This window comes from Trichoderma reesei (assembly GCF_000167675.1).
Source record: "Trichoderma reesei QM6a unplaced genomic scaffold TRIREscaffold_5, whole genome shotgun sequence".
Lineage (NCBI taxonomy): Eukaryota > Fungi > Ascomycota > Sordariomycetes > Hypocreales > Hypocreaceae > Trichoderma > Trichoderma reesei.
The window spans coordinates 1,198,878-1,212,528 of NW_006711152.1; the positions used below are offsets into that span (position 1 = coordinate 1,198,878).

At 54.7% G+C, this 13,651-nt stretch overlaps 1 protein-coding gene across 1 annotated transcript; it reads right to left on the minus strand.

Annotated features, from left to right (window-relative positions):
* Window positions 1–3,805: 3,805 nt before the first annotated feature.
* On the minus strand, window positions 3,806–5,727 carry TRIREDRAFT_76505 (uncharacterized protein; the record flags this gene model as incomplete). Its single annotated transcript, XM_006963875.1, has 3 exons — window positions 5,657–5,727; window positions 5,098–5,579; window positions 3,806–4,935 (listed from the first exon to the last, which is right to left on the minus strand). The coding sequence occupies exons 2-3, from the start codon at window positions 5,570–5,572 to the stop codon at window positions 3,806–3,808; spliced, it is 1,605 nt and encodes a 534-aa protein (XP_006963937.1). The 5' UTR covers window positions 5,573–5,579; window positions 5,657–5,727.
* Between the last annotated feature and the right edge of the window lie 7,924 nt (window positions 5,728–13,651).

Here is a 13,651-nt window from a genome sequence, read left to right on the forward strand (position 1 = left end):
CACGATAAGACAACATCCCGCCACTAACCGCAACTCCCCAAACCACCACGAAACCCCAAGATAAGGCCGTCTGCGCTAATTTTCTTAGCAAAGAAGCCATCAAGGTCGATTCTCTTCAGCTCTGTTCAGCTCGGGCAGATAGTCTTTAGCAGATACACCAAAGAAACGAAGCCTACCACGTTGGGCATACTAACGACACATCTTCCGTCATGAAGTGGGATTCCCCTCCGCACGAAGCTACGATAGCGATGGCGATCTCCCTCACTTGACGACGACCCTGAGCCGCCGTCGGCGTTAGTTGACGCTGGCGAGGAAGACGGCAGATTGCTATGGGAGCACGTGCGCTGCTACTAGGAGCTCTCTATCGAGCTGTATTACTCGCGTTGCTACTGCTACGAGGACACCGAGTCAGGCATCGCCCTGAGATACCGCCCTGTGCTACGTCCGGGCTTAGCCTTCTGTGGGGTCGACGACGATTATCCATCGTTTGCTTCAAAGCCCCAGGCGATGCTAGCATAACTGCTTCATGCTAGCAAATAGCTCGGAGAGCTAGCACTTGTTCGAGAAGTGCTCCGTACAGCACGAAAAGTGCCAGTATGGAGACAGTTGGTGCTTATGGTGTTTGCCGCGAGAGATGAGCCTGGGCATTCTCACGATCAATACCTCTTACTGTAACAATCAAAACGCCCGCAGAGCACAATCGTCAAAGGATTTGTTCCATAGCAGGGCTCCGCAGAGGAGGAGGGTCGAATCCAGGCACCTCCAGTTTCTTCAGCAAGATCCGAGCACACTCCGAACTCCGTGTCCCCCTACCGGCTATGGAGCCAATACGAAGCACGTGCTCCAAGTCTCCTGCTCGTCAAGACGCAGATGCTGCTCTTATTCTTCGCTTGGCAGGCCAGGTGCCACGGTCCAGGACCCCGAAACTCCCATTCCCTCACCATGTTACGAGCAACACCACCACCACCACCGCCGAACCCCATTGAGCCAGCTCGCCGTCAAGTTCATTAACCACAACTACTGAAAATAGTTGCTTCGCCTCTCATTAATTTGCCGCCACCGTGGAACGCCACCGGGGAATTTGGGCATTCGTCAAGGCCATCACGGCCAAGCTTTCGCCTGTCTAATTTTGGCGTAGGCCATCTTTGGCTCTTCTTCATTTCCACCTTCCAGAGGACGACCCCACGGCCCAGTTCGAAGGGCTCAGTCTCAGCTCGGGCTAGTCCAGGGACCGTTCGGTACTCGTACGAGGTACACGTCCGGAATGGCCTGCAACTCGTACCCTTCTCGTCCGGCCAGGGGGGGTGTCGGTCGATAAACCCCCCTCCCAGGCTACGGAGCAGGGGATTCCGCGTTGCCCAAAGAGTGACCCCCGGGCCAGGCACGTTCCCTCTTCAACGGACCAGACGGGCCATACCCGGGCCCCGGATAGATTGCGCGAGAGATTAGCTCCATCGCAAGATAATGGAGTCGTCGTCGCGCCAAAACTCGTTGCCTGCGCTGCTTGATGCTACGCCGAGGTGAGTGAAAGGGCCTTTGTTAGCGTTATGCTACCTCGACGAGCAGAAGCCCATCCTGGAAGGGAAAGAGAAACACTACTCGTACCATGATATGACAACTCACATTCTGGAAGAAGCGCAGGTAGCGCCCCCGCGCAATGAACCAAGCCCCCAAACGAGACTTCTCGACTTGACCCTCCCCAAATGCCTGTTTGTTGCCTACCTTGCCTACTTATGTCCCTTGTTTGCCCTGTCAGGGACCCCCCGTAGCGAGGCTCCCAAAACCGAACTGCAGGAAAAGAAACCCCTTGACCGGCATCTTCGTCCCCTTCCCCTACCCTTCCAAGGAACTTGGACAAATGGGAACCAAAGGCAACATCCCCACATGTATAGAAACCGCCATGGAAGGTCGAGAAATGTGAGCTGAAGTCTACGCCTCACCTAGAGCAAACCCGGTTCTCATATTTGCTTGACCACCACTCTCCCCCCCTCCCTGGCCCGGCCTCCCCTCCCCTGCCCTCGCCTCCCAGGTACCTTGCAGGGTTTCCGAATGCACACTACTCGTAACCAGCTTCCTTTCCCCCAATATCCCCACTCACCACCGGTGAAGCCTTCCGTGAGTGCCCTTCCATGAGTGTTCTTCCGCCCATTCCATTCCCAGTTTTCTTTCCCCCTCTCCCCCTCCCCCAAAGGTCGCGGCGGAACAAGGGAACATACATGTCACAAAGTTGTCAAGCCTGTCAAACCGAATTCTAAACAACCCCTCCCCCCCTTGAAGACCCCTTATTACCTGAGGTAATAACAACGATTTGTTCACCTCTGAACTTGGATTTCAATCATGGAAAGTTCCGTCTGTGAACGGTTCGGGTAAAAGGCTCGGGAGCGTAACTCTTGTCCATAGACACTGACTGACTGTTTCTGCATCACATGCGTTCTTTCCACCCAAGGTAGGTAAGTGTTAGTGGTGATTTTGAGATTGGTGTTGATTATTTGTGATTTGTGTGTGCTTGCAAGGCACCATTGTCTCCGATGATAATGAATTTGGGCCAAGACTCCTGTAAGAACGTTATCTACGCTTTACCCCAGCCCACGGCATGCAAAAAAAGACTCGTCTCTTGTCCTTTCCTTGGGGGAGAAGGGGGGGCGAAGTTTGTTCCTGTCACATCACACATTGCGGCAAACACAGCCGTCCGGTATGCATCAAGATCACAATCACAGTCGCAATCACAATCTCTGTCACAGATAATCACAAGTCACATCTTTAGCAAAGTGGCACAGAGAATCAGATATTCAACCTTTAAGCAAAGAGACACAAATTTGATTGAACTCGAAAGTTGATTTAGTCTTTAATTCGAAAGTTGAGTTCGATTTCCATCGTCTATTGTCTATCGTCTATCGTAGTCTATTGTACTGTAATCCCCAGCATCTATATACCCAAAGTCTAATCCCAAATCTTTCTCACATTCAAGAATGAAGCATTTCACTGCCAGACAAGCAAGCATATGTCACCATCCCCAGGGCACAAAGTCAGTAGAAAAGATGTTTTGGCAACAGTGTTTTTTTTTTTTCTTATTGGTTGGCATAGCGTCAAGTTAAACTTCTAACAAAATGTGACCCGCACACTGCCGCCCATTTGCTCCCCGTGAGAGTGAGCAGCACAAAGCCATATTGCTTCGTGCTGAAAGAAAAAAAAAAATGAAAAAAAGGAACCAACCTCCATGGTGAGATGGGGCGATCCTCCCACTGGCCTCGATGCTTCCCAGAATTGTTTCCTCTCTATGATTCAGTTATTCCTGCCATGGCAAAACGACCTTTCCAGCCATCGCTCGCGATGGAATTGTTAGACACGAGCGTGTGTAACAAGAAGGGGCAAGCCGAGCTGAGTAGCATGCCGTCGTTGTATGTGCCAGATATAAAACAAAAAAAGAAATCTAATTGTCCGCCATGCGCGCCCCGAAAAAAACAAAAACAAATCATGTCCGAAAAAGAAAAGATCCTCTTCAAAGTTCGAGCCAATGTCGAACTTTCTGTCGTGATGCAAAAGTAGAGATGATACCAGGAGCAGTCGTCCCGATATGATATAAAAGTATATCATCAGTATGATGTTGCAAAGTCGATACAAGAACTGAAAGGTTTTGAAATGCAATCATAACCGCTTGAGCTTTTTCCCTGTATAGTGTGGTGGTGGTCCCCCTCTAGCAAAAAAGTGTATGTGTGGAAATAGGGCTTGCGCCGAAGCGAAGCGAGAAGTGTCAAAGTGTAAAATCGTGTCAGGCGTATGAGAGAGAGAGATGGGGGGAAGTCATTTAATCGGAGCGCTTGCGCTTCTTCTTGCCCTGCTCGCCCTCTTCTGAGGAGAGCTCGCTGGCGCTTCCGGGGATCTCTGAGGCGATCTGGAACAGGACCTTGCCATAGGTGCTGTAGTCGTCACCCACGGGCCCGGCCATCATGCTGCCATCGTAGGCGGGCACCTCGGAGGACTCCTCGATGAGGTTCATGACAATGGCACCACCAGAGTGGGTGCGGGCGTGCTGAGCCAGGTTGTCGCTGCGAGAGAACTTCTTGCCGCACTCGTTGCACTCAAAGGGCTTCTCCTGGGTGTGCAGGGAGCGGTAGTGACGCTTGAGGTGCTCCTGGCGACGGAAGCGGCGGTTGCAGAGGTCGCAGACAAAGGTCTTTGAGGGATCCTCGGTCAGCGACTGCTTGCGACCGCGGCGGTTGGTAGGGGCGGGCATGGAGGAAGAGGGCTCGTCAGAGGCAGAGGAGGCATTGGAGTCGGAGGCGGCAGAGGCGGCCTCGGTGGCGCCAGCCTGCTCGTTGCCGGACTGGGAGCCGCCGGCAGCAGAGTTCATGACGGGCTTGGCCTCCTTGCGGTCCTTCTTCTGTCTCTTGTCCTGGTGGACGTCGCAGAAGTCGACGGACGAGGTCGGGCTGGGCAGGGAGGGGAAGTGGAAGGCCTCGTCGTCGAAGCTCAGGTCCTCGTCGCCAATGAAGCTGCCGTGGCCCAGGGAGACGACCGAGGAGCCGGTGCAGGCGCGGGGGCGGGAGATGTCGACGGGGTTGATCTCGCCGAGGTTGACGAGGCTGCTGAAGTCGGCTTCCGACTCGAGATCGGAGAAGTCCTCAAAGGTCGGCAGGCCGCTGGGCAGCGCAGGGTTGAAGTCAAAGGACGGCTGGGCAGCGGTGGGCAGCGGCTCGCCCTTGATGTCGTCGGCCAGCAGGGTAAACTCCGGGGCCAGGGTGGGGTTGGAGCCAACAGAGACGGTCAGGTTGCGGGGATCGCAGAAGTCAACATCGTGCTCCGACGTGACGGAGCGCGCGTAGGGAGTTGGCGAGGGAGACAGCGAAGGGCACGAAGCTGTGGTGGAGAGCATGTCGCTCGGGCTCGAGGTAAGCGAGGGCACCTTGCCCGAGCTGGTCTGGGACTGGAGATACACTGCCCGAAGCGGATTAGCCGGCTGTCCCGCCCCAGTATTCATCTAAAGCAGCATGTCCACCATGGCGCCAGTTCATCGCGACAAAGGCTGGCATTGACGGAGAGGAAGGGTCCAAGGAACATTCGACTGCGGAAATTAAAGAAAACAAGGCGACGACTTACCAGGCGACAGGGGGGGCGAGGCGATGCTGGCCCAGTCCAGGACGAGGCTCTCGGTGGCGTCGATGCTGTCCTTGATGGCAATGCCCTCGAGGCCGGAGAACATGGGGTTCATGGGCGTCTGCAGCATGTCGCAGGCCTTGGGGCTGCCGACGGTGCTGCCCGAGGCCGACAGAGGCGGCGTGGAGGGGAAGTAGGGGTTGTCGCCAAACTCCGTGTCCACCAGCATGGGCTTGCGCGAGGACAGAGGGGGTGTGCTTGTGGGAGTCATGACTGAAGGGCCGTTGCTGTACAAAGTCGGGGGCTGCGAGCAGGACGAGTTTGGTCGCGAGTACATGGGCGTGGGCGGCAGCGAGGGCATCATCTGGTAGGCGGCCATCTGTTGTGCGAAGATGACTTGTCGAGGGGACATCTTGTGCTCGTGGTTGTAGAAGTAGAACGCCTGCTGTCCCATGGGTTGAGACATCATGCCGTCCATTGCTTGTCTGTTCCAGCCAAAAGGTATACAAGTCAGCTCTCTGAAAGTCCTTTTTGTTTTGTCTGCCATGGTTCTTTGTCTGACCTCTTTTGTGTGTTTGCGATGGCTTCCGAGTCCCGAAGGGTATAGATTTAGATATTAAGCGTTATTGGTTTGTTGTATAGTAGAAGTAGTAGTCCGTATTATACAATTGCCCAGGCAATCAGGTTGTTGTAAGAAGAGGCAGAGAGTAAAGAGTGGTGAGGGTCGTCTTCGGCTCCGGGTGAAAGAATGGATGGCGGTCTTTGGTAATGGTAAGGGTGATGGAGGAGGAAGAGGAGGGGATGTTTGCGAAGGGTGGTTTGTTGCGCAGAACAGAGATGAGTTGAGGACTGCGAGTAAAAGAAGGGAAGGATTCTCGAAGAAATATATCGAGTTTCCGATAGAGACGAGAGGTCGCAAAAAAGAAGGGGAGAGTCGAGGGCGTAAAGAACAAAGATATACAAGCTCAAGGGTGCCGATCATATGGATGAAGTCTCTGGTCAACGGCGGGGGGCCGTGGCAGGATAAGTAGGCAACGCCAGGACGGGTTGAAGCCAGCGGCCAGCCCAAGCACCGCACCGAGATCATCGACGAGCCAAATCGACCGATAGGCAGAGCCCACAGCGGTGGGAACGCTACCAAGGTGCTGCTGCTGCTGCTGCTGCTGCTGCTGCTGCTCCAACGCTGCGTCGCCTCCACGCAGGCCCTTGCCCTGCCCTGTCCCTGTCCCTGTCCTGTCCTGTCCTTGTCCTGCCCAAGCCCAAGCCCACTGTCCACTTGTCTCACTCGACGCTGGGCCCCGGCCAGGAGCCAGGATCCGTTGCGCGGACATGACGGGACAGGCTTCCTCCCTGGCCCCTGTCGTCCGTGAGGTGTCTGGGGCGAGTCGGGTGGTGTGCGAGCCGGGGCTGTTGGCGCCGGGGGGGGTGCGAACCTTGAGAGGGCCCCAACTGGGAGCAGGCCTGCAAGGGTAGCCTTGCAACCTTGCTAGCGGACGACCAGCACCAGCTGCCCATCCTGGTCGAGCCCATCTGTCGAGGCGGTACGTACCTAGTGCCGGGCTAGCGGCCAGCCTAACAAGAGGTGAGGCCTGGGAGGAGCAAGAGAAGCAGAAGAAGGGACCGGGGTGCAGTTGACGGTGATGGGATGCTGGGGAGGGGGATTGGGATTCATTCATTCATTGCGTACCGGGGGAGGCAGGTTGGACTTCAGTCGAGTCGAGTCGAGTTGTTCGCTGGCTGGTGGGTACAATCATACAATTGTACAATGCCGGTGGGCCGGGAACCAAGTAACACGACAACACGACAGCGACGACGGCGATGACGACGGGACCCTGGGACAATAGCACAGCTTCCCACTAGCGAATGCTCTCTCTCGTATGTGCAAAGTGCAGCTGGATGGACAGACTGTACCGACTGCTTGTGCTTGGACGCTCGTACGATATTGGGTACTCTGCCAGTATGTATTATCGAGTGCTAGGAGAGGCATCAGATGCGGTCTCTACCTAGCTGGCGTTGGTTGGCGCAATCAACGTCAGAGCCAGATGCAATCTCAATGCTCGTACAGATTTCCTCGTGGCAGCCGCAAGTCTAACGCCGTCACTCGTAAAATGAATGAATGTACGAAGCCCTCGGCAAGCACCAACATGCTCATAACGCCAGGTTGATCGACCTCAAGTTCCCCCCTCCAACTTCGTACCCGTGCCTCCTCCCAGCCGTCATTCGCCAGTGGCCATTGGGCGTTTGTGCCGCCACGGCTTTGACTGGCTCGGTTTGAGTCGAGAAAAAAAACCCGCGGGCGAGGGCGAGGGCGAGCATGGCGCAGCCACCCTTCTAATTCTGGTGCTTGTGGGCTTATGATATTGCACACACTCTCCTCCTCCATACGAGCGTAACATACGAAGTGCATCCGGGCCATGAGATTGCAGCCCATCCAGCCATACGTATGTGCAGGACAGCTCGCCTTGCGTCGCAGGTGCATCAAGAGGACGTGCAATCTGGCATGGCATTTCAAGCAAGCAGACGTAGCCGTACATACCTAGTACCTACCTATACATACATACACATACATGCTTCGTACCTCTACACACAATGTACTCGTACGTTCTCCGCAGTCCACAGCCTCTCGGATGCACCGCGACTGGCACAGCGCAGCGCTTTTGCTCCCTCCACCGGGCTTGGCTTTTGGGGGGGAGGGAAACGAGAAGCCACTGGCTGGCAGCCGAGCCAATTGCTGGAGCTGATTGCGATGCTGTTTTAGTTTGTCTGTTCGTTTGTTTTGGACATGATTCAACTCGGTCACGTATGGCTTGTTGTCGCGCGCATACCTAGCACATGTATGTAGTTTGATTCTGCTCTATCACACTCCAGACTGGAGGAGGGGAGTGAGGGGGGGCGTCTACCAAGTGAACGAAAGAGAGAGAGAGAGAGTCAGAGATAGAGACAAGAGACGCACGCACAGTCCCGCACGCAGAGAGCCTTCTGTCCCAATGCTCAAAGCCGCATCGCATCCCGTCCCAAAGCAGTGGCCAAAACGAGATCCATCACGGATGCCTCGCAATGACATCTGCACGGCGCCTCAGCCGCTGATTGGGCCAACCCACGACCCTCCCAAGGAAAAAACGCTCCCGCTACCCATCATCTGTTGCCAGTTGCTCTCCCAACATCGACAGCCTACCCACTCAATACCTGACCTGATGCCGAGTCCTTCTGGCCCCCATGGCGTTCGTTCGTCCAAGTCTGCTCGTTCCCATTCGGGCCCTCTTGATGCTACTGATACGCACCACCTTTTGATGGAGGGGAGGGGAGGAGGAGGCCAACCTATGAGAACCGCGGGCATCAGCACTGTCGTCAACTGACGGCGGTGCACCCCAAACCTGCGTGCGTCTGTGGTGATGATGATGATGATGATGATTGCGCCGGCGCCATCCCGCTGCTAGAGCCACCCACTAACCGGACTGGTATCACCACCACCACCACCCACTAACAACGACGCTTGGCCGTCTGTTTACGTTCACTATTAGTACTACTAGAGCAGCTTCAACGGAGAGGAGACGCGGTTCGTTCTACTGGACGACGACAGGTGCTCTCTCCTTCTAGTAGCTTCAAGACCTGTGCGCGCCATTCACGCCCAGTGCGCCGGCCACTCACGGGCGGGCACGGGCACGGGCACACAAGACCAGGCGCGTCACAAGGCCCTGCAGAATGCCGCCTGGTGATAGGACGCTTTTTTGTCTCTCTTTGGTTTTCAAGGTGCTACATGTAATACCTCAACACCAACCTGTATAGTACCTACCACTCAGATTTTAATCTAATACTCGCCGCGGCATCAGATAGAGAGAGAGAGAAAAAAAAAAGTTTTTCCCTTGGAGAGATGCAGCTAGCACAGAAAAAGCCGCCGTCTCAGCTCTGCACACTGACGCACTCTTTTGCCTGTGCACAGCCCGTTGGGACCTCGACTCGTTCACACCCACAACCGCTCGATGGAGATCTGGGAGTCAGAAGTCATCGAGAGCAAAAGTGCATGGTGGTGAACAAACTCCACCGACTGCAAGGCACATGATGATATCCCGCCCAAGCGATGCGCTCAGACATCCTATCAAATGATCAAGAGAAAGAAAAAGAGAGAGAAAAATCGCCGCTGCCCGCCCAACCAGCCCGCCTCCCACTACTACTAGGTACTTACAAAAGTTGGTGGTTGTAATAAGTCACTCGACCCAGCCCAAAAGCTGAAACAGTGTCGTCGTCACTAGAGCCAGGGAAATCTCCCGTCTTTTGGGCGGAGGAGGCAAAAAAGAGACGTCAAAGTCCGGGTGCCAGATTGGGCCGGGCCTTGTTGGGAACGGGCGGAGAGGGAAAATCGGAGGGAGCTGATGCTCTCTCTCTCTCTCTATGGTTGCATCCACTGGTGAGGTCCAAGGTACCTACTGTACAGTTGTTTGGCCAGGTTGCCGCCCAGGGCTGTTTGATGGTGTGTGTTTGTCAGGTCAAAAAGCGTCAAATCAGGGCCGCGGCGGGCGTGTGTGCGTGTTTCTGTGTGCTCTTCTGGCCACTAATGCCTTGCCTTTTGTGTAGTCGTCACACAGGGCAGGGCGTATGAGACTGCGATAACCAATCTCGTGGCCGTATCACATCGGATCGTAAGGTGAGGCAGTTGGAGTCGAGACTACTGGTACGGAGCAGTGGTGATGGAGGTCCTACCTAGTAGCAAGGTAGGCAGCGGTAATACCTAGGTATTCCCATTCTCCATTGATTCTTACCTCGTAATACTTACTAGGTAGGTAGTAGTAGTACTCGTAATACAGGCTCAACCCATCTTTGGTCTGACTGACAGACAGACTGACAGGCAGACAGACAAACGGTGGTCATCATCACCATCATCATCAACTGGGCACAGCTCAGGCTCTGGTTCCAACTTGGTCTGACATATGAGCCAATTGCCAGAACGAGGCCTAGCGCGTCGATCACAATCCAAGAGGAGCCGGCTGCATGAGTGGATTTATTTATGCTCCCAGTGTCACCTCGTACAAGAATAGCCCGTCTCCACCCCGTGCTTGGTGCTGGTGAGGGAAATGGGCTCTTTTTTTCGTCATCAGTTTCATAGTCTGCTCGTATGGGCTCCGTAATGGCTTATGCATGGAGACATTTTTGTATTCTGTTTCTGTGTTCTTTGTTCACTTGTCGTGCTGGTTGCTGGGCGCTAGTCCAAGCCAGGACGGTACCTAATAGCTCACGACCGCTACCTATTACAAGTGGCTGCGGGAGAGGCACACACACACACACGAGCAAATACGAAACACCAGGACGAGACACAACCGAGGAAGAGAAGAGACTTTCCACTACCTTACCCATGAGGGTATGTAAACACCTGACTCTCTCGCGCACAAGAATCACGAGAGGCGAAAAAGTGAAAAAGAAAAAAAAAATCATGGTAAAAAGAAAAGAGTTGGGCGGCAGAAGGCACGGCGGCAGTGGCAAACCAGCCATCCCGCGGGCGAAATGAGACGCTTCCCCGGCCAGCCAAAGCCCAAACAGCCCGTAATATTTGCTTTTCTTTTTTCTTGTCTGTCCTCTCTTTTCTCTTCTCCCTCCTGTATTTTTCTTTTTTTCTTTTCTTTTTCTCGTCTGTCAGTCTTGCCTCCTCATTGCATGGAATAGAAACCCTCCCCATGCCCTCCCCAAACCCCCCCGGTCCGCCAGCCGTGCTGTCATGTGCTGTCATATTCCTTGCCTTGTCCAGCTTCCTGAATCTTGTCTGTATGCATACCGCCTCGACCAAACAAAGTCCGGTGAAGGCTTTCTCTCTTCCTTCCCAAAGTTGCCTCTCCAGGCCTGCCCAACGTAGAAGCGCGCTCGCTATCGCCTTTGGCGGCCCCGCGCGTTCCCGCATATTGCCCCAATGAGGGCTTCAAGGGCCACCCATCGCCTGGGCTGAGAATCGAGCCACGGCTCGTCGACGGTGGCTTCTCCGGCCCGCCAGGCTAGTAGCTGGAGAAGCGCTAACTCACCAAGACTGCTTTTGCTGCTGCTTTGCCTTCTCCGTACGGAGCAAGCCCAGCTTTCCCACTTGGTGCTCCCCACGCCCGGTTCGGTGCCTTTTCCCGCGGTCGTCGTCGACTCGAGTCGGGAAAGGGAAAATCGCCCAGTTTCACCATGGGCCATCAGGGTCGTCGAGGGCGAGTCATTGCCGTAGGCGCCCAAGTCAGTCAGTGCCTTAGCAGCTGCATGTGGTCGACGCCTCGCTTCGCTTCAACGCTTGATGTGCTGTACAAAGCGCCAGCAGCACCTTACCTGGGCGAATATCACCGTAGGTACCTGATGCAACGAGCAGGTGCGGCAAAGAGTGGAATTCCACATCATAAGGCGGGTGTCATCTTGGGCGATATGGGGCCCTTCTCTGACGGTACCAGGTACCTAGGCGGTAGCATCGTCCATGTCACGTATTACGTACTGTACGAGCATGACGGTGTGCTGTCCGCCATCATCACGATCAATGCCCTGCCTGCCTTGCGTTGCCTTGTCTTGTCCTGGCCATTGATGGGTTGACCACGAGAGGCGGTTATCGTTGTACGTACCCTTGCACGTGCATGCATGGAAAAATGCAGCCCCCCAGGCCTTCGAAGGAAGGAACTTTGAAGGAAAATCGGCTGGCAGCTGTCACCGCAATTACAGCAAAATGTGCGCTGCTGGGATTGACGCCTCTCCGCTTTTCTTTTTCTTTTTTACGGTGTGGCCTTTAAGCGAGGCCTGGTAAGCGTCCGATAGGCTGCCGGGGGGCGCAGGCCATTCCCCCGTCCTATTGCCAGCACGAACAACAACGGTCATGCATGATGGCCGCCCACCAACTGGAATCTGTCGTAACGTCTAACGGTGTGTTGCAGAGACGGGACGGTTCAACGGTGCAATCACATAACGCGGCGACGACTTGAATTCTCGTCTCTCGTTTGTGGTCCATTCGGGGCACATGTGGCACTAGTTGCAGGCGCCATGCCAGCCACTGGGGGCTGTCTGCTTGCATCGTCACCGCGCTGCCATTGGATGGGTTGCGTGTTAGTGTCTCTTCTTGGAAGGACGACGAGGCTTGTAGTCTTCATGTCGGTATTGTAGATACAAGACCTGAGCTATCAAAGAGGCCAAGGTTGTGCTAGGGACATGATGCTAAAAGAGAAAGACCACAGTGATGCCGATGGCGCCTTTGCTCTTTGCCTTGTTGGAGGGGACCACTGGCCTGTACTAATGGGGCAAGAAGAAAAGAATGTCTCAAGAGGCGATGATACCCCAAGAAAGCCCAGCAACTTGGATCGGGCATTTACCCATCATATAGCCTGGGACGAGAGATGGAATCTTTGTTATCGGCGAAAAGGGCATCGTTGCAAAGGACCTGCGCCTCGTTGACAGTAGCTACCTAGGTAGGTAGGTATTGCAACATCCCATCCCATCCCATCCCATCTCATACACATCTGCTCCAAGCCTGTGATATATACCGGGTAAGCAAGCACCGGTCCAGCATGTGATGTCCTATCAGACGTGAGTCGTCAGCATCCTGCGTGCGGTGGTGTGTGATGTGACGGCCAGGCTACGTCCGCATGTGGAGGGTTTCATCCAGCTCTCTTGGTGGCCCCGACTGGGGACAGAGTAATCTTGTGCCTGCACCGTCCGTCGATGATCACACACGCGATGCAAGCATTGGCTGCCACCGTCGCTAATGTAAACGGACTTATGCCAGATGCTGGACCAGTGGCAGCGGTCCTATTGGCTGCCGCTCAATCTGAAACCCTAGCGCTGCATAACGAGTCGGGAAAGGCTTTGCATGAACAAAGTGCACGGACCCTTACGCCATGGAAACGCGGCGTTTGTACCTACGGACAACATCCATAGGTACCTTAGTATTAGGGCGACAGGGATGACGCTTTCTTGTCTCTTCTCTCACGACGTCGGCCGCCTCTTATCGATTGGTACCTACCTACTATTGACGCAAAGTCCCCATCTTCCCTGCGCAGCACCTGCAACCTTCGGACAGCGTCCATACGAGCACGCGTAACCACCTACCTAAGGTACGCATGAGAAAAGATGGCTGGCACGGTCATAAGATGGCAGAAATACGAGGCGCCAGTCATCAATACCGCATCCTGCTTTCTTCTGCTTCTCCTTCACCGACAAACTGGATTAAGCGACTGCGCCGGCAGAGCTTTCTACCTGCTACGGGAGCGCAATATGGGATGATCGCCCACGCACCATCGGACGTTTGATGTGACCAACACGTGCTGACGAAACGGGATAGCGAAGAACACCTGGGGAAGACGAACCAAACACTTTCAAGTTGCTGGCCGTTAAACCGCTCCATTCTAGCCGCAACGGGAACCCGCGTCAAACGATCAGGGCACGACCAGTCGACGGATCGTCCCAAGCGTTGGCCGAGTCGAGCCACTATCGCTCGTCCGTCTCTATCTAGAGCCTCTGGAAGCTGATGCTAACGCCCAAGAGGGAGCTAGACCCCGTGGTTTTTAGATTAGAGCAACACTTGATGGCGACGCTCCGCCCCGTACCGACATTGTGCCGA